The sequence below is a fragment of the Miscanthus floridulus genome, chromosome 19, assembly GCF_019320115.1.
Source record: "Miscanthus floridulus cultivar M001 chromosome 19, ASM1932011v1, whole genome shotgun sequence".
Classification (NCBI taxonomy): domain Eukaryota; kingdom Viridiplantae; phylum Streptophyta; class Magnoliopsida; order Poales; family Poaceae; genus Miscanthus; species Miscanthus floridulus.
The window spans coordinates 55,100,865-55,122,618 of NC_089598.1; the positions used below are offsets into that span (position 1 = coordinate 55,100,865).

At 45.4% G+C, this 21,754-nt stretch overlaps 1 protein-coding gene across 1 annotated transcript; it reads right to left on the minus strand.

The window, feature by feature from the left end:
- Positions 1-6,482: 6,482 nt before the first annotated feature.
- Positions 6,483-6,791, minus strand: LOC136526059 (uncharacterized). The gene has a single exon (XM_066518843.1). It carries the CDS (start codon positions 6,789-6,791, stop codon positions 6,483-6,485), a length of 309 nt encoding a protein of 102 aa, XP_066374940.1.
- Between the last annotated feature and the right edge of the window lie 14,963 nt (positions 6,792-21,754).

The following is a 21,754-nucleotide window of genomic DNA, read 5'->3' on the forward strand; positions in this document are numbered from 1 at the left end:
GTATTCCCGAAGAAAGAGTTTCACTTCGAGATGTCAAGTTGAAATTAGATTTATCCTATGAAGAAAGACCAGGGCGGGTTATCGACACGAGAGAAAGAGTAACCCGGAACCGTGTGGTTAAGTCCTACAAGGTTATGTGGAGTAACCAGGGTAGTGAGAGTGATGCAACGTGGGAGCGGGAAGATTATTTGAAGGATGTATACCCTACCTTTTATTCAAAATGGTACGCTTTTCAAATCTCGGGGCGAGATTTTCTATAAGGGGGGAGGGCTGTAACACCCTAGGTGTTTGGCTTCCACATAATTGCATTTCATTTCATAAACATGTGCATCATCTATGTCATCATGCCATTTGTCACTGAAACGTGCATATGCAACGTTCGCATATTCTGTTTGTTCATACTTTATTGCGTATGAATGGTAGTAGTGCAAAATATGAATGCAACATTAATTTCTCATACCTGGAAACATGGCACCATGGTAGGAATGTGGCAAGTTAGGCTTGCAACAAAAGTCATGCAACATATGAAACATGGCATTGCAACATATGAGTGAATTGCTTGTTTTAGTTGCTTTTATCACATGTGATCTTTGTAAGTGGTGTAACAATTTTGTAAAGTGGTTGATCATGGTCTATTACACCTTAACTACACTTAGGTTACTTGTTGGAACATTGTTCATGTAGATCTAAATGACCAAAATACCCTCAAGTGAAAGTTTGACTAGATTTGACCCTTGGAGTGTCACGGTTTGACTGATTCAAATGACCAACTTAGAAACCTTGCATGGCTTTACACTCTTTACAAAAGTTGTAGCTAATTTATTAAGGAACAAAAGTTGTTTTCTAGTCAACTCATGAAAATGTGTGGAACCTGGTCAAACCTGGCCCACAAGTCAGGATTTCTTGCTGATTTCGTACTTAGAAATTTTCCTAAGTCTTTTTGTGTTTTGCAGTTTCGTGTACCCAACTGTTTCATCTTGTATCTCCCTAACAGAGCCAAACCAGCTTGAGCTCCTATAACAAGAGCTGTAGTTCACATATGGATGATCAACTTTGTTAACTATGGCATAGTCTAGATCATCACGGATTAGTAGATAATCACCGTTTAACCTACGCTGTCAGTCATCGTCGTTAAGCTCTGAATCACCGTTTTTTGAAAACGGTCAGTGACCGTCATGGCCGACCGGTTTAGAATCCACTAGCCGCGTGGCGCCACTCATCACCGCTCGCTTGAGCGTGCAGGCCACGCGCTGTGGATGCCCTGGCATGGCCAGCCACGTCTTGAAGCCACCCCGCGCCTACCCGACCGAGTCGCCAGCCCTAGTTGCATTTCTCGCCTCCCGCAGCACAGCCCGAAGCCACCTACCATTGCCGTCGGAGCTTCGCCCTCGCCTAGCTCCCGCGTCTTGGCAAAAACGCGTTGCCTAGCTTACCTAGAGCCCTGCCGTGATCCCCTCTTCCTTTTCCACCGTGTTCGCGAGTCGATCGTGCATCGGTAAGGGTCAATCGCCGATCTTTTCCCCACCACCGCCTTGTCGGACCTCGCTAGAGTAGCGCTCCTCGCAGCCAGCGCTCCTCGCGTCCTTCCATTCCCTCCTCTAGCTCGCATTAGGTCATAGGAGTACCACCGGAGCCCGTAGGGTCACCGTTTGGAACCTTGACGCCGTAGCGTCGTCGGAGCCAGCCCTGCCGCGGCCGTGCACCGCCATTGCTCATCGCCGACCCTGTAGCCACGCCAAAAGCTTCAATCAAGGGCACGGCTAGTTGCACATTGCTGTAGTGAGCACCGTAACGCCGTTGGTTTCACCGGAGAAGCCACCGACGATGAGTCCTGCCGTCGTCTTCTTCATTCCCCTGCTTCTCTCTCTGTCGCGCGGGTCCGCCTTGTCAGCCACCATGGCTGAGGCAGGAGCCCAGCGTGGGCCGCTCCAATGTCTGGGCCGCGCCAGCGTCGCTCGCGGGCCACCGTTCCTCGGGCCGGCCCAACAGCTGTGGCTGTGTTTTGTTTCATTATTTTGTTTTGCTTTGTTATTTCACCGATTTGTGTTGATATTCAAAAATAGGTATTTCCTAGTATATAGATCCAAATGTTATGGTTCTAATTTTGTTGAGTTCCTAGTATTGTCTAGTATTTAATAAAAATATTATATGAGCACATGTTTTAGAAATTCTGGATAAATTAAATAGGACTTTAAAATATGTTTTTGGATACATGCAAACTTGTTTGAATTTTATCTTGAGTTTCTTTGGTCCTAAAATGATGAAATTTTGTGGGTGGTCTATTATTGCTCAGTAGAATCACTGGTTAAAATTTTAGAGCTGGTGCATGTATAGTTTTTAAGTTATAGAATTTCTTTTTATCAATGGATGGATCTTGTGTGAATTTTCATAATTTTTCTATAGATCCAGTGTAGGTAGAATTTGGTGAGTAAGGTTCTTATGCTAGAATGATGCTAGGAAAAATGTGAAATCTATTGCTTGACACTTTTCATTAGGGTTTCCTAATTATGCTAAAAATGGACATACCACTTGTTATTTTGGATACAGCAAGTTCTGCTTGCTCAATGGCTTTGAAATTTTTATGGTAGTCTATGTGAAACATGAGATAGCTACTGTAATTTTTGTAGATTTTTATGAATAGCTTTACTATATATTGCTTTAATCACCTAATTAACTAAATAAATTGGAAAAGGATATTAAATAATTTATTTAGAAGTTAGCACTATACTTTCTAGTGTTCCTCTGGTATGTGCAATAAGTTGGTAAGCTTGGTTTGGTCAAATTAGGCTTTTGCATCATTGTTAAATAAATAAGTTAGTAACCCTGCCGTTCTGGAGAAATTCTAGGTTACTGGAATCCGTTTTGGTTAACGTAAGTATCATGCTGTGATGTTTACAATTGTTTTGTTTAGAATATCATAAGCTTTCCAGAATGTCCTCATACAAGTCATTGGGAATTGTAGAACTCTGGTTGTGATTGAATTAAGGGACTACTTGTATGCATACGAAGCTTTAAATGTTAAATTATGTATACCGTTACTATTTCTAAGTTTATGGTAATGTTCTTAGGTGTTAGGCCTTTAACTGAAGATGAGCAGCTTTACCTTAGGTTATGCAAGTTAGGTAAGTCGATCTTGTTCTTCAAGTTAAGATTAGATACATGTTTAAAGTGATTTGAATAGGGCTATTCTTAATCGGTAAACGAGTGTCCAGTGAGGTTTTGTTAAACACTTACTGTGATTCATTCATCATGAGCATCATATCATTCCTTATGCATCCATGATATTTATCTTGTGCATTGGCATGCAATAGGTGTTCCGGAGGGAGTTACGCTTCTAGAATTCGAGCCAGTACTTCCAGAGGAGCAGCAGCAAGCTCAGGAGCAGGAGGTGCAGGCCCCCGAAGAAGGAGTCAACGAAGAAGTTCTTGAGTGCCCCAATCACCAACCTTCATCTTTTCTGAAAGGCAAGCCCTGGAGCATTCTAAGACTCCTATGTTTTAAAAATGGTTACTTTGAGTATCTTTATTTATTGATGCATTAAGTGATAGGAATTGGATGCGAACACTTCCTGCATATATATCTATTCCTTGGCCAGCATATGTACCCTGAATCCTATTTAGGTCCAGGAGCGAATCAAAGCTTAGCCATGCTTAGACCGGTAAAAGTCGGGTGATTTCCTGTCACCTGCATATTAGAAAAATGTCTGATCACGGTTGGCTATAATCGCTATCGTGGAGAATAACCATGTGTTAATAATGAATTGTGACCGGGCGGGAGGTCGATAGAGAAGCAACAAGGCAAGGAGGTCTTGGTTGTGGATCTATCCCCGTCTGTGTCGGTTAAGGACCGATTCGCTGTATGTCCTCATGTCATGTTGAACGCATGCCTATCACTTAGTTGGCCGGATAACTCGTTCCGACCACGAAGCCGAGTAGCTCAACTCAGGTCGGAAGATCAAGAAGTGAAAGTGCGCACCCTGGCGGTAGTAAGGATGTGCAGGGAGCTATTGGCGTAAGTCCGAGGTGAGATTAACCACCTGGCAGAGTGGACTCCCTGAGGGTGCGGCGCTGCTCAGAGCCGCAATTCCTAAGATGTACCAAAGGTGACCTAAGGCTGCCTTCGCGAGGTATGCCTGGGTTTGTGTTAGGAATACCCCTCTAGCTAGATAGGAATCGATTCGAATCGCCGTCTCTCCCGGATAGTGAGAACTTGACTGAGCAGCGGCAACGTAGATGCACTTAATTGAACTTGATGGTTAAATTGATGATGATGATACAATATTATACCGGATATGGTTACTAATGTTTGGAGTTAATCAATTGCTTGCTCTAGTACAGGTGCTAATCTAGTTGATAGGTTAATATTGTTAAATTGTTGCTTACTCATAAAGCAAATTATGCTCTCGTATCACTAAAAGCTTTTATGCAAAATGGTTGTCAAGCTAGATCCACCGATAAAGCCTTGCATAATCCTTGGTGTCATTTATTTCTGGTTTACGACGGGTAAGTCTAGCTGAGTACCTTCTCATACTCAGGGTTTATTCCCCCTTGTTGCAGATGACGTGCTATATAATGGCTACTGCAAGTATTGTCTCCACCCTGCGGGGGATGAAGACTAGATCATGGGCATGATCATCTATGTTATCTTATCTTACTGCTTTTGCTGTAAATGACTTTGGTACTGGCTTGTATTTGAACTAAGTGTGTGTGATGGTGTTAAACTACTTTGCTTCCGCTATTTGTGAACTCGTTTTGTAATAACTATGTGTACTCTGATGTATGTGGTACTTCTGAACTACTTGTGAAATGGATGTAACATGTGTCTTGTTATGTTGAATTACTGTGATCTTGGTTGTATACAAGTTGGTTTGAAATCCTTCATGGTTTCAGTTGACTACCGGGTTTATATGGGTGCAAGTATGACGGTTTGATCACTCTGGTGATTGCTTTTGTACTTGTGCTCTTATAAATTGGTCAGTTCCGTTACAGACGTAATGAACATAATGCCTGCTCCAGCACTGTTGATGTTAAGGGCGCCATCGAAGTACATCACCCAATGCTTGGGGCAAGTGGCAGCGATAGGCTCTTGGATCTCTGTCCACTCAGCGATGAAATTAGCGAGCGCCTATGACTTGATGGTAGGCCTGCTTCTAAATTCGATGGAGTAAGTACCGAGCTCAACGGCCCACTTGATGATGTGGCCGTTGGCCTCCTTGTTATGGAGAATGTCCCCTAGAGGGAACTCGATGACCACGGCGATCTTGTAGTAGTTGAAGTAGTGTCGGAGCTTGCGCGATGTAATCAGGATTGCATATAATAGCTTTTGTACCTAAGGATAACAAGTTTTGGGCTCATTAAGTACCTCGCTTATGAAGTACACCAGACGTTGCACCTTGTAGGCATGCCCGGCTTCCTCATGTTTGACGACAATAGCTGTGCTGATGACATGGGAAGTGGCAGCGATGTAGATCAACAGAGTGTCATCTGGTCGTGGCGCTGTCATGATCGGAGGTTTTGTTAAGAACAACTTGAGTTGCTTGAAAGCTATGTCTGCCTCCTCCAACCAGGAGAAGCACTCGGAGGCCTTGAGGAGCTTGAAGAAAGGTAGCCCTTTTTCACCGAGGCATGATATAAAGTGGATTAAGGCGGCCATGCAGCCTATAAGCTTCTATATATCATTGACACATGTCGGCCGTTTCATGTTGGTGATGGCAGAGACCTTGTTAGGGTTACGTTTGATGCCTCGAGCACTGACAATGTAGCCCAGCAGTATACTAGATGGAACTCCAAAGATGCACTTTGAAGGGTTCAACTTCCATCGGTACTTGTTCAAGTTGGCAAAAGTTTCCTCAAGGTCAACGATAAGATTATCGGCGGCCTTGGTCTTGACGACCACATCATCAATGTAGGCTTCGATGTTGTGGCTGATCTGTTGGTCGAGGCATGTCTAGATGGCCCTTTGATAGGTTGCTCTAGCATTCTTGAGTCCGAAGGACATGGTTGTGTAGCAGTAAGCACCGAAGGGCGTGATGAACGATGTCTTGATCTGATCTTCTTCCTTCAGGGGTGATAGCCAGAGTAACAGTCAAGGAAGGAGAGTAGTTCACAGCCAGCGGTAGAGTCTACAACCTCATCTATCTGAGGTAGTTCAAAGGGGTCTTTAGGGCAATGTTTGTTAAGATCAGTATAATCAACACACGTTCTCCATTCTTTATTCTTTTTTTGAACAAGAATAGGGTTTGCTAACCAATCTGGATGAAACACTTCTTTTATGAATCTAGCAGCTAAGAGCCATTTTATTTCTACCCTAATAGCCTCCTTCTTGTCTGGCACGAATTGGCGGAGTTTCTGCTTGATCGGTTTGGTGGTCAGCGAGACATTCAAGGAGTGCTCGATCTTCTCCTGTGGTACCCCCGGCATGTCTGTAGGTTTCCAAGCAAACACATCGGTGTTGGTACGTAGGAAGAAGATGAGCGTGCTTTCCTATTTGGGGTCAAGGTGAGCCCCAATCTTCATGGTCTTGGAGGGATCGTCGAGGCCGAGGCCGACCTCCTTGATTTCCTTTGACTTGGCGGAGGCACGGGGAGGCTCTAGCTCTGGGATCTCCATATCTTTAGCGGGCACTGTCTTGGCCTCGGTGACCACACTAGCCATCTGGATGGAGAGGTCGGTAGCTTTGGCGAGGGCGAGACTCTCTATTTCGCAAGCATAGGTGATGGTGAGGTTGGCCCACAGGGCCAAGACTCCAGTAGGCAAAGGCATCTTTAGCACCAGATAGGCGTAGTGCGGCATGGCCATGAACTTGGCCAGAGCTGGCCGACCAAGTATGGCGTGGTAGGCAGTGTCAAAGTTGGCGACATAGAAGTTGATATGTTTGACGTGGTAGTTACTTATCGTGCTGAACTGAACTGGTAGGGTAATCTCTCCAAGCGGTTTGGAGGCCCTGCCTGGCACCACACCCTAAAAGGTGGAGTCAGAAGGTGTGAGATCTGACAAATCGAGGCCCAGCTCTTTTAGGGCTCTAGTGAAGAGGAGATTCAGAGCGCTCCCACCATCAATGATCACTTTTCTAAAGAGCACCTTCTGTATGGTTGCGTCGAGGATGAGGGGAAAATGCCCTATGTAGGGAATATCCACCCACTGGTTGGCCTTGCTGAAGGTGATGGGGACCTCGGACCATGGGCTATAGATGGGGTTAGCGGTGGCGTCTTCCGTAGTGATGGAGAGCACCCGCCGTGCGGTGAGCTTCTGCTCTCAGTGGAGGCGAGGTCCCCAAAGATGGTGGTGACCATCTTATCATGGTCCTGAAAGGCATTGTTGTTGCCCCCAGGTGGTCAGCGACCTCCAGCTCCATCGTTGGTGTCGTCATCGAGCGTTTTGTCCTAGAACTCCTTAGCCAAACCAATGCAGTCCTTCATCTTGTGTTTGGTGTTCTTATGAAGAGGGCACGGGCCATCGAGGATCTTTTGGTATTGTTTGTCGTAGTTGCGCTTGGCGCGAGGTTGACCGATGGTGGCGATGATGTGGTCTGGCTGGCGGCGGTGATTTTGGCCAGGCCTATGTCCTCATGTCCGATCACGACCACTGTCACGGTGGTAGCTGTGGTCGTCGGGGCAGCGGTCGCTGCGGTGTCGGTCGTCGGGGCGGTCGTCGTAGCGGTGAGATGGGTGATGAGTGCCTACATCCTCATTGAAGCGCACCTCGGCTTCCTTGGCATCGGCATACTAGTTGGCCATAGTGATCATCTCGCCGATACTGGTGGGCGGCTTGTGGTTGAATTTTGAGCGAAGCTCGTGATGGTGGAGTCCTTGGATAAAGGCGGTGATTACCTTAGCTTCCGTGATGTTGGGAATAGAGTTCCTCATCTCGGAGAAATGTCGGATGTAGCTGCGGAGGAGCTCGGATGGCTTTTGGTTGATGCAGCTGAGATCATGCTTGGTGCCGGGTCGAGTACACATGGCCATATAGTTGTCAGTGAAGACTTTCTTTAGCTCTTCCCATGATCCGATAGAGTCCGGCGCAAGGCTGGTAAACCAGCTCATGGCGGGTGGCGTGAGCATGACAGGGAGATAATTTGCCATGACGCTGGCGTCTCCTCCGACGGCGTGGACAGCAGTGGCATAAGATTATAGCCATTGTGTTGGGTTCATTCTTCCTTCATAGGGCTCGACCCTAGTGATCTTAAAACCATAGGGCCACCGAAGTGTCTGGAGTGCCCTTGTGAAAGTTGGAGGCCCCTTAGGGTTGTCGACACCATCGTCTGAGGCGTTGCGGTCAGGGATAGGCTTGAGGGCTGAGTCTAGGTTGCCAAACTCCTTCTCGTACTCCTAGCGGTGACGCACTTCGTCTTCATGGCAACCGAAGTGACGTTGCTCAATACGCCATCGCGCATCCTAGAGGTTGCTGAGGTGCACTCGAGCGTCCTGTTTGACCTCCTAGTCATGTTGGCGATGGTGTTCGATGCAATGGCCCCTAGATCCCCCTAGAGAGGTAGCGACTGGTCAGCGACACGGCTTTGGCTAGGGCAGCGATTGGATCTTGGCGTAGCTGATCGGTGAATCATGCTCATAGAGCATGAAGGTCTCTGATCCTCATGAATCTCACTGACCTGACAGTGAGCCGCTTTAAGCATGGTGGCGATCTTAGCGAGCTCAGGCATTTGAGGGAAACAAGCGAGCTCATTGGTGACTACTGCCAGATTGGTGCTTGGAGTCTTGAAGAGGTCGTGGCTATCAACGCGGAGAAATTCCCTGTCAAGGTCGTGGTGAAGCGGGAGCGGTCTTCCTTGTGAATCGAGTCGATTATCCTGAGCAGCCTCGGCCCTCACAATGGCTACCTCATTTTCTCGGTGCTACGCGTGGTTGACGTTCTGGTTCTCCCGAGCAACGCGCTCCTCCTCAGTTTTGCCATTCTGAGGAGGGCTATCGATACTGACATTAAAGGTCGCACCACCCCAGAAGGGTGGAAGGAGGAGTTGCTCAGAGATGGTTTCGGCGAGGGTCTCCATAGAGCCCTGAGACTCAGAGCCCAGAGTTTCTTCCAGGATGGTCTGGAGGGACACCTTGAGACCCTAGCCTAAGTGTAGCATGTTGATGGCTGGTGGAAGTTGGACGGCGACCGGGTCGGCGAGTTTGCCCCTAAGGGCATGTTGGCAAGCAGTGGCGGCGTTGATGAACCCGAAGGGTAGGGCCATAACCCCTATAGTTTCCTGAGCAGCCTCCAATAGATCTAGATTGGAGGGTGGTCGGCGATGAATCAGAGTGTCCAGAGCTGATTCAGCGATGGAGAGACAATCGACGAGCTTCAGTCTGACCCGGTCGATGGATTCGATCAGATCATCATTGTTAATCTGCCTCCTCTGGTAGCGTGGAAGCCGGTGGCGAGTTGTTGCTGAAGGAGACCTTGGAATCGACTCCAAGATCAGATCTGTAGTTGCAGGTGCGAGGGTGGTCGGCACAAAACCGATCTGCACCGGCTCAAGGAGCTCTCCAACTCCATCGACGTTGATGACCCATGAGATGGATCCGACCGTGAAGATCTGGCCGGGCTATGGAAGGGACGAAGAGCCTACAGAAAAAGCCATCTTGTTCGACAAGGAAACAACACGCACACCCTTACTTGGTGCGCCAACTGTCGATAGAATATCATTGGTAGTCCTCCAAGGGGTATCCCACGAAGGTAGATTGATCGGCAGAGGAGCGTGAGATCAAGAACAAGAAGGCAATAGAGACACACATGTTAGATAGGTTCCGGCCATCAGTATGACATAATACCCTACTCATGTGGTCTGTTGGTTTGTATTAGCTATCGTATGATATTGCATGTGTTTAGAGGGGGTCCCTGTCCACCTTATATAGTCCGGGAAGCAGGGTTACAAGTCAGTTAGATCTGAGAGATAACCGAAAAGTAATAACTGGTTACAGGAATATTGGGATCATACATATCCTAACAGATCTCGTAGTATCTTCAGGATATCTTCCTGGTGTCTTACGGGTGGTGCCGAGCAGAGTCGTGCCCCGCAAGGCTTCATCTTGTGGGCTGGGCCACCCCTAGAGGCTCAGCCCATGTGGTCTGTCATGGGTATCCAGGGTCGTACCCCCACATGCGCACACCCCCAGTCATCCCGTGCACAGCGGCGTGGTGAGCAGCGGCACTGGGCATCCACGCCGGCCACCAGAGGCCTGTGCGAACACACTAAGCGGGTCAGTTGCCATCTATGGTTACATGCACTAGCATGAGCTGCAGCGGCAAGCAGCTTTCCATGGCAGCAGCGCAAACTGTTCCAAGGAGCCTATACCCTCACGGCAAGGTAGATATGGCGGAGAAGCATTAGTAGCTCACCGCAGTGCACTCCCTACTGACGGTTGAAGCAGGGGAGCACAACAACGGTCTGGCCATGAGCGACCGAGCGGGGCAGTGGCGCTCTGTGATGGACACTAGCATGTCACTCCACTAATGACAAGCACCCTAGCCAAAACAGTGCGAGCACCGGATAGAGGGAGTCAAGGCAAGCTCAGGGTTATGAGCAATTGAACTGCTAGCACGCCTATATGCCTTACCCCCAACCTTTTGGTCACGGCGGCGCACATGACTGGCGGCGAGCAAAAACACCAATTTGCTGGTGGGTAGTAACTAGCCGAGCTTGAGGGGAACCGAGCATCTATTTGACTACCTATGCTACTCACTGGTGTGAGGAATTGGACTAAGAAGCCTTGAGCTAGGCGAATTGAACAAGCGGAGAGTGCGGTGCCTTGAATGTGACAGCGACTCTGACCACGTGCTGGTGTGGCACTACCGATATAAACAACCTATCCTCTCCTCCCTATCTCATTGGTGGGGCGATACGTGTAGTTGTGGCAGTAGAGATAGATGGGATGAGCGGCTAGGATCGCGCCACGAGACACAGCAGCAATACGGCCGTAGGTGAGGTGCATGGCCAAGAGCGCGTGCGCATGAGAGGGCGGCTACGACCAAGACACACGGCTCAGCATAGGTAGATGAATTGGAGGGCGGGGCGACTGCCATGCTAACCTGGCATGATGGCCACAGCCATAGCTCGACTCCACGCATGGCTCAGCGGCCAAAGGGTGGCGCGCTCACATCGCGCCAGTGGAAACCTGGCCACAGCCGACCGGAGCCAGCCAACACGAGGCCAAGGCGCTGTGCGGCATGACCCGGGCATGCGAGCTGGCCAGCGGCAATAGCCCAGCCATGGCCTAAGCCTGGCGCCAGCAGCACCCACTTGTGTGGTGTCCTTGAACTCGGGCCAAGAGGTATCAACTACTGACGTGCACGCATTTTAAAGCAAAGCAAAACCCGCTAACGATCACGATCGAGGCTCAACTAATTCCCCTAACCTAAAGTCGATACTAACACCCAGCTAACGAAGCAAACTTCATGTCCAGAGAGCGACTAGAGAGGGAGATACAAGGATGCCAACTTGGTTTGTCGCTGGAGTGTCGGTTCACGAACAGAGCGCCAACAACGCGGTTACAACGCGTTATAACGAAGTTTGGGCAATTTTTACGAGAGCAACGTGATCCCCAACACAACTTCATCCTACACCATGCTCATGTACACACTTTGACGCAACCAATAGGGCAAGAACATGGATCTAGGGCTTAATCATTTTTGTTGAATTTTAAATGCCAAAATGGCATTGTATACAATTCTTTTTCGACTTGGACAGAGTAAAGACTTGGTTAGAACTAACAACCTTTAGCACTTTTGCCGTAATTTTTAAAGGGTCTAAACCTTGCCGGTTTCAACTAACAATTGTACCTTGACCTAGCCCATACTACATACTAACTCGTATGAACAAAATATTAAAGCACTATTTAAGTATGTTCCACTAAATAATTTACCAAAGATATCACTTTAAACTTAAATCGTTTGTTTGCCGACTTAACCGTGAAGAGTGGATTTAATTTCAATTTGATTTCCGAGCTTCCCAAAAATACTAGCTGATATTATTATTCTCTAGGATTTAAAATTGCATGCCCAACTACATAACTTGCCCCCAAATATTTATTGTCACACTATACTCCAGTGATAATTAGTCATTGTTCATAGAAATTGTTTTCCTGCCAACAATTAACACAACTCATTCTATTCTTTTTGTTAGGAGTTTTCATCACCACCTCTTTACGCTAAGTAAACGAACTCACTATATTATTAGATCTATCTCTTAGGCCGTAATCTCAGTGCTTAGCGAGCTCGTAACAACAAAGGTGTTACAAGGCTGGGCCTGACTGTCCTGGTAGCTGGTTGTCCCTAGTTGTGCGGCGCTGATCGAACCCATGACATGTGTACCTAAGTTGTACCAAAGGTGACCTAAGACTATCTTGGCGCAGGTATATCTAGGTTTGTGCTAGGAATACTGCCTAGCTGGTTGCAATCCATTTGAATCGCCATCTCTCCCTTGTAGTGAGAAACTTGACAGAGCCCCTTCATCGTAGTAACTTGATGGAATGTGATGGTAATGAGGAATGTGCAAATATTACACTGGATATGGTTACTATTGTTTGCTTCATCTTAAATCAAGTGATTGCTCTAATACAGGTGCCAACCTAGACATGCTTAATTTTAATAGGTATAACTTGTTGCTAGAATAACTGATCATATCAAAATATATATATTACTCCTGCTTTTATGCAAAATGTTGTCAAGCCAACTCCACTTATACAGCCTTACATGATTCTTGGTGTCACTTTATTTTTGGTTTATGACGGGTAAGTCTAGCTGAGTACCTTCTCGTACTCAGGGTTTATTTTCCACTTGTTGCAGATGGTATTGTATACCATGGGTACTGCAAGAATTGCTTCCCTCCCGCCGTGGATGAGGAGTAAGGTCACGGGCAAGGTTATTCTATGTGATCTCATCTATGATGCTTTTGTTGGACTTGATCACAAACTGGCATGTATTTGAACAAATATGTGAAATGCTGGTTTTAAAACTATATTGCTTCCGCTATTGTAGTTAAACTTAGTATTGTAATAACTATATTTGAACTCCGATGTATGTTGAGATACTTGTGAACTTATGTAACATGTGGCTTGTATGTTGAATCTTGTACGATCTTGGTTGTATGTTGGATTATTCGAGATCCTTTGTGATACTCGATGGACTACCGAGTTTATATGGGGCTCAAGTATGACAGTGCGATTGCTCCGGTGGTTTCCATTGTACTTGTGCTCTTATAAATTAGTCGATTTTGCCACATTGCCGATCACCTAGCTCCACCGAAAGCCAATTGTAGGGAGAGGGAGAGGAAGGATTGGTTAGATTTGTTTTGGACCCACATGTATAGAAACTTGTGTTGGGTACCATAGTTTCCTATCCAATATCCTAGAGGATAGGGGCCATCTGGATCCTCTCATTTTGTAGGAATTGGAATTAATCTACTTAATGAATTAGGATATTTGGATTGGAATTTGACATTCCATAACTTTCTCAAGTTCACATATAAGCCTATCTCAAATTTAAAGGGTAGGAGATGAAAATTGATTCTACAGATCACCATATTATGTTTTTACTCTCCAACTTATAACAAGTTCTTTAACTCATTTCCCTATGGTAGAAATGCAACATATAAGTATCTGCCTTGAATGATTAACAATAATATACAAATATATTTCATGTACAACCATATTAGCTTAATTAATCTGTGTCAAAATTATAATTATTAGAATGAATTTAATTCCAATGATCCAAAACGAGGCTGGTTTCTAGGTCGCGATTGCGCTTAGCGACAAATAAGATGAGACAGGGGTGGAGCTGCAATTTGGAGCTTGGAGGAAGGTGGTGGAGACTGTTTGCTTTCTTGCTTTTTTTACTACTGGTCACCGGGTGGAGGTGGTGGACGTGTGGAGGCTGCATGTATACATGCGCAGATCGGTGTAGTGAATAAATGATGACGTCGCTGCAAGGCTAGGAAAATCATGTAGTCGGGATCTGCTATTTAGTTATCAAACTTTTGAAATTAAATTTTTCTGAAATTTTTCAAACGAACTCGGATAGAGATACAACATAAACTAAAGTTGTAGTACTCGAAGAGATATAAAACTTTTTAGTTCAATTTTTTCCATTTAAAATTGTTTAGGGTGACAAAAAATCATTACAAGATCCACAAAAATAAATAAAAAGAAAGAAACATTCACCTAGACACAAGTGACTTTGCTGTGTAGTGGTAATTTTGTTTCACACGAAATCTCCGTTTGTGAGTTTGATTCCCAACTGAGATAAGTGTGTCAATATTTTTTTTTGCTATACATATCCTTAGGGTCATCAGCATATAGCCCTCAAGAAAATATATATCTATGGCAGTTGTGAGTTCCATTCCAAGTTAAAATCCCTATGTTTGGTTTTGGTAATTGAAATAACTAGTGAACTAACCTTTTGCCAAGTGCTGTTCAAGTGGTTGAGTCCACACCAAGGTGGTAAATAAGACTTGGAGATGGACGAAGGGTTATCAATCCAATTGGAGCAAGCTCACTCATGAAAAAAGAAGAAAGAGAAAAACAAAACCCTATAGTGATAAAAGCAAAGGTATATGCTAGGGATTTTGTTTGTTGTCCAAGACATATAGTAGAGTGCATGGCGGGTTTAGGATAGATAGTTGTTGTGGGGGTATGGCCGCCTGTATACACAAGACAAGACATGGGCCGCACCATCAGAGGTGGCCCAGCCCACAAGATCATGGCGTGCACGGCGCTACTCGGCGTGCATCACAAGATATTGTATAGTACCAAATAGGCTACTTTCCTTGTAACCCTACCCCTCCATACTATATAAGGAGAGGTAGGGGTCCCCTAGTGGACAGGCTACATCAAGATACATACATCTACACAACGATCCATACATCTCAATGCAATACATCAGAACACAGGATGTAGGTATTACGTCATACTAACGACCGAACTTGTTTAAATCTTGTGTCTTGGTACTTGTATTACCATCTCGCTCCTGATCTCGCTCATCTCTACGACAAATCTACCATCGTGGGATACCCCTCGGTGAACTACCGAGCATCTTTTGTCGACAGTTGGCGCGCCAGGTAGGGGTGTGCGCTTGATCCCAGGGCGAGCCAGATGGACCTCAAATCAACAACGCGTTCTCGTCGTCAATCTCATGGAGATCCATGTCGGACCATGACGACGATTCATCGCTGGCTACACCAGCCCCCACAATAGCAGATCCGATCTCGAAACCACCTCCGAGGTCGTCTTCACCAACAACTCACCGCCCGCCAGGTGCTCGCCGTCAACGCGAACTAGATAACACCATACGTCGCCGACCAGACTTTTTGTCTAAAGCTAAGTCACGTTTTAATATTCTTCTAAATATTCTCTAATCTCCGTATATCGCCGTGACGTTTCTTCGAGCTGTTTTCTCCATGTTTGTTCTCCAAACAATTTTCCGAACCCCCGAACAGTCCTGTTGATGCTCGGACATCTCTAGAGACAGCCCGGTCTCTGGCTCCTCCCTACATGTGCACGAGCGTCTGCCCTCTGCGTTATGGGTGATCGACAGTGGCTCCTTAGTGACGCTTGTTCCTCCTACACGTGCACAGGCTTCGCGCTCTGCGTTATGGTTAACAGGCTAGTTAGGGCTGGAGACTCAGCTACACACTAACTATTTGATCGGTTTATATTAAATACATCTTCACTCCAACTGATCGCCAAGCTACATTCGCTATTTTTTTTCTCCGGAGTTCATATATTTTTACATCATGTACTACCCATTCTACATGTTTGTATTGTAGGATCATCGTCCAGGTGATCGGACCACCTGGTGCTCGGACTTCTCCACCGATCAACTGGTCGGGCCGCTAGGTTCATGGACTTCATTGCCGACCAGTTGATCGGACTGTTCGCCGGTTGCTTCTACTCAATGCTCACTTCGCCGCCGACCAGTTGACCAAACTATTCATCGCTTGTGCTTCATCGCCAGCTACGCCGGTTACTCCTCGGTGTTTGGATTCTTCGTGCTCGAGGACTAAGTGGGCGCACTTCACCGCACGGACGTCGCCAACTACGTCGAGGACTCCTCGGTGCTCAGACCTCGCTAGCTACACTGGGGACTCCTCGCTCCTCGGTGCTCAGACATCGCCAGCGACGCCGGGGACTCCTCGCTCCTCGGTGCTCGGTCATCGCTAGCGACGCCGGGGACTCCTCGCTCCTCAGTGCTCGGACATCGCCAACGACGCTTGAGACTCCTCGCTCCTCGGTGCTCGGTCATCGCCAACGACGCTGGGAACTCCTCGCTGCTCAGACGTCGCCAGCTACATCGAGGACTCCTCGGTGGTCGAACATCGCCAGCTACGCCGGGAACTCCACACTGCTCGGACGTCGCCAGCTGCGTCAAGGACTCCTTGATGGTCGGACATCGCTAGCTACGCTGGGAACTCCTCGCTGCTTGAACATCGCCAGCTGCACCAAAGACTCCTCGGTGCTCAGACCTCGCCAGCAACGCCGCGGACTCCTCGCTCCTCGATGCTCGGTCATCGCTAGCGACGCCGCGGACTCCTCACTTCTCGGTGCTCGATCATTGCCAGCAACGTCGGGGACTCCTCGCTCCTCGGTGCTCGAACATCGCCAGCGACGCTGGGGACTCCTTGCTCCTCGATGCTCGGACATCGCTAGCGACGCCAGGGACTCCCCGCTCCTCGGTGCTCGGTCATCGCCAGCGACGTCGGGGACTCCTCGCCCCTCGGTGCTCGGACATCGCCAGCGACACCGGGGACTCCTCGCTCCTCAGGGCTCAGACATCACTAGCGACGCTGGGGACTCCTCACTCCTCAGTGCTCAAACATCACCAGCGGCGCCAGGGACTCCTCGGTGCTCCCTTGGTGGTCGGATCTTGCTACGTCTCATCGGTGTGCTATCAAGCTGCTCCATGTTGTTCGGATCAGGGTGCTGATCTTGGGCAGCACGTCTGGGGTCTTGATACACGCATGTCAGACGACGTCAACAAGCTTTTAGACTTCTTTTTCTTTGACCCTGCTACAAGATTCATTCTTCATCTTCCGGTAGGCTCGGGGACTAAGTGGGCATACTTCACCTTGTGGTGAATGTGCTTATTCTCATCTCGTGGCTACGCCCGAGGATTGGCTACTTCTCGACTAGTCTTCTACTTTCTAACCCTGGCACCACGTGACTCTGTCACCTACTATCAGGCTCGGGGACTAGCTGTGGGGGTATGGCCCCCGGTATACATAAGACAAGACATGGGCCACACCATCAGAGGTGGCCCAGCCCACAAGATCATGGTGTGCACGGTGCTGCTCGGCGTGCACCATAAGATATTGTATAGTACCAAATAGGCTACTTTCCTTGTAACCCTACCCCTCCATACTATATAAGGAGAGGTAGGGGTCCCCTAGCGGACAGGCTACATCAAGATACATACATCTACACAACGATCCATACATCTCAATGCAATACATCAGAACACAGATGTAGGTATTACGTCATACTGACGGCCGAACATGTCTAAATCTTGTGTCTTGGTACTTGTATTATCATCTCGCTCCTGATCTCGCTCATCTCTACGACAAATCTACCATCATGGGATACCCCTCGGTGAACTGCTGAGCATCTTTTGTCGATAGTTGTACTATTACGAGGGGAGTTTAAATAGCAAACATGGTTATCTAGTGCCACTAGGTGTTGATTACATGCATTTGCATTAGATCTAGTGATGTGGTGAGTAGCAAGAGAAAATGTTTTGAAAATACTTTCAAAAATTCTAACTTGATGCTTAGCTGTTTGGTAAAGTATTTAGGAGTTAGCACGCTTGCAAAGATGATTGAAGAATACATAAAACGTCATAATCTATAACTTTCATGTTATGACTTTTGGAGTTTGAAGAATCTAAGATACTCAAAACAAGCAAGCAAACTAACTGAACTTTTCTGACAGCAGAACAACAGTAGCCGACTAAAACATATATAACTAGAGATATACTGATCCAATATCTATGATCTTTACCAATTTGGAAAACTTATAAAATTCCATACAACTTTCACGTACATCATTCTACGAGATTTTGGACTTAAGATATTGTAAAACTGAATGCATCTAAAACTATCCAAAAGTCTAGCAGCACAAATGCATCACCAAACAACGATTATATATCCCAAACCAAAACAACTATAAAGGTTTGCTGAAAGAAAGGTATTGAAGTCTACTATTGAAATGTATTTTTCTAGGATTTTTGGGCACATGAAAACAGTAAACATCACAAAACAACAACAGAACAATTTGAGAAACAACATGCCTTAATTATGAGATTAGAACTATAAACCCATCTACTAATTCATCGATTTCAGTAAACCCTAGCATGGATTCTCTGTCAAACAGTAGATAAAAGCGAGATCTTACCACCCACAGCAAGAACAATGAAGATCCGCAACGATTAAGTTCATGTTTCCCCTTCTCCCTCGCGTTAAACTTTGACACTACATGTCACGTCAGCTTGATCTACTCTAACCATGACATTGCCATCAAGAATAACGAGGAAAAACATAGGATTGAGGGAAAAACATAAAGGGAAGAAGATGACTAACCGATCCTGGAGGAGAAACAGATAAGGCAGCAAACAACGCCAAGCCCTAATTCTCTCCCTCTCTTCTCTTCTCTTCTCTATTATCTAGTCCTCTCTTCTCTTATGAATACGAGAGGGCGGCGGCTCATCAAGGGATATAGGTATTAGGTTTTACAGGATAGGAAAAGGCTTGGCAGCAAGACACAACCGGGTAATGCTAGAGTAACATGATTGTTACAACATAATTATTGTTCACGGTCTTTTTTTTTCCTTCAATCTTCCAACGGCATTAGCTTCTTTATCCAAACTTCGAATAACATGCATGAGTAGTCAAATGGAGTGCCTTCAATGAGTTTTATGTATCTATAGTCTATAATGAACCATGCGAGCAACAAGTAAAAGATTTGCTTTTTACAACCAATTCTATTGAACTATTTACCGTTTAGCGCTTCCTAACACAAAACGTATTTTGGGTGTGTTACACCTAAGCTTAGAGGTAGCTGGCTCAGCCATCTCTACAAAGCATCGATAGTTGCCTCTGAAAGGATTGATTGTAGTAGCACTCAATTCCCTTTTCATAGCGCCTCTAGAGATGACTTCTTTCTGTCGCTGGGCCATCCATGTGGAAGCTCCTTTCAATGCAGACTGGTTTTGGTCCTCAGGTTCTCTACAAAAGTAAACATCTCGGCTTGTGCCAATGGTTATTCCCATGAAACTAGTTAAGGGGTCTTGGGGTCCACAACCCTGGTATGGCCCTCTCCTTCGTTCCCACAACCATCAGCTTGTTCGGCTGGCATTAATTCTACACTGTAGCAACTGAAAAACACTGTAGCAGCTGGTTTTTTGTTAGAGAAAAATACTGCTTTAGCTGAAAAAAAAAAAGGCTGCCCAGCTAGCTGATTGTGGCCAGCTGAACAAACTGCAGTGTTTTTCTAGCCGGGATAGTATTTTTCTCTCACTAAAAACCAGCTGCTACAGTGTTTTTCAGCTGCTACCGTGTAAAATTAATGCTAGCCCGAACGAGCTGATGGTTGTGGGAACGAAGGAGAGGGCCATACGAGGGTTGTGGTCCCCAAGACCCCTTAACTAGTTTCATGGGAATCTTTTTTCTCAATTTGGTGGAGCATTTAGTCAATCTATCTTTAGTTTGACTATATTTTGATAAATATTTAGCATTATTCATCATGGAATATATAATATACCTATTTAGAATAACAATTCTTGATATTGTCTTTTTTAAACTAATATAGTCAAATTTAAAATAATTTGAGAATTTATAAAGATGGGCTCGAGCTTTTGCACATAACTGAAAGACACATGACGATCGAAAGATAGATGGTTGGGATCGTGGTAATAATAAAAGATAGTACAGAATACTTCCAGCAAGCTAGAAGAGCTACAGTAGCTCTACACCATCAGCATCCATGCCTGGTCGGAACTAAGAAGCATTGAATTTGTCTCATTGCTCCGTTCGTTGTGTTAAACTTGGTTGAAATTAGCTGAAAAATACTATTCTGACTAAATTATTATGAAAGAAAAATACTATTTCAATTAAAAAAATAAATTAAACAAGTTGAACATAGGGTAAATCGAAGTGAGCAGCGTCTCCGGAAAACAGGGCATTTACCCGAACACCAACCAAGAGTACTGAACATCACAGCTGGCATCTCATTGAACGCACCACCAATCAGTAGCGCCCCCCCCCCCCCCCCCCCTTTTTTTTTTTTTTTTTGAAGTTGGAGTTGTAGAGTGTCCAACTCCGGTCGCCGGCAGCCTGTCTGTGTCTCAAGCCTTTAGCCAATTGTAGCGGTGGTGCAGCCTTCTGCATTACTCTTCCTACTCGTACTGGATTACTTGATGCGTCAGCATCATGACGTGTGCAGCTGATATCATATTCATGCATATAATATAATACTACTAAGGCCTTGATTGGATTGCGGCAGCTAAATTTAGTCCCTCCTAAATAATTTAGTCTCATTTAGCCACTCAAGAATGATTAGAGAGAACTAAAACCTATTTAATCCTATTTAGTCATAATGTTTAGATAAAAATTGGCTAAATAAAACTAAATTTAAAAGCTCCTAGCTAAACCAACCACCACCACGAGTTAAGTCGCCTCCTCTAGTCAACGGATAGCATGTTTTTGTTTAATTTAGGGCAGTTTATTTTATGCGAATGATTGAAGCTGAACAGGTCAGAGAGTGGAAGGTGAACGTGCCAACATTTGAAATAATTGCACTTGGGATGTAGGTAATGGTCCTGTTCGCTTGAATTTATCAGCCTGACTTATCAATTATGATATAGTATTTTTCTTACATAACAAATTAGCGAACAATACTCCCTCCATTTCAAATTATAAGACATTCCAATAATCTTGGAGAGTCAAAGAATTTTAAGTTTGACCAAAATTATAGAGAAAATTATAAAGATTTATGACATCAAATAAGTATACTATAAAAATATAATTAATGAAGAATCTAATGATACTTACTCCTTCGGCCATGTAACACACCGCATTTTAGAAATTTTAAAACAAATTAAGAGAGAACATAAAAGACATATGTACCCTCGTTTTATTTTCTAATCAGGCGCTATCATCAATGTGATTAATGGTGATTGACTGATAATTGAAAAGTATTTAATGTAAAATTAGTTTTTCTTTTAGAATGCATTATATTTGATGACAAATTTTGAATCCTAGAATGCACTGTAAAGACAGAGGAAGTAATTGACATCATAAATGTTATTATTTTATCGTATAAATTTATTCAAGTGAGATGCTTTGACTCTCAAAACTCTTGGAATGACTTATAATTTGGGTTGGAGTACTTTTTAAGCTGGCTTATCAGCCAAACAGCGTGGACATGTTTATACATCGCGTGCAGCTCGATCATGGAATGTGGTGAACACAAAATGCGCAAGTCTTGTCTGATGGGTGGTCATATAGATTAAGCAAAAATCCAGGTAAGACGACAGCTAGCTCTCCTCCTTCGGCCTGAAAAAGATGTTGGGTTAAGAAGCTTCCATGATGCTTGTAATTCAACTAGGAGATTCATATATATGCTGTATTTTAAGAAACCCGTACAGTTCTTCGGCTGCAAAACTAAAATACGATAGAAAGAAAATGGTAATTCAACTTGGCCCATGTTTAGTTCGTGAAAAGTTTTCCCAAAAAATGCTACAGTACCCATCATATCGAATTTTGCGAT

Bases quoted from the DNA above. Each gene is read 5' to 3' on its own strand.
- LOC136526059 (XM_066518843.1), bottom strand. From the start codon at position 6,791: ATGCCGCACTACGCCTATCTGGTGCTAAAGATGCCTTTGCCTACTGGA.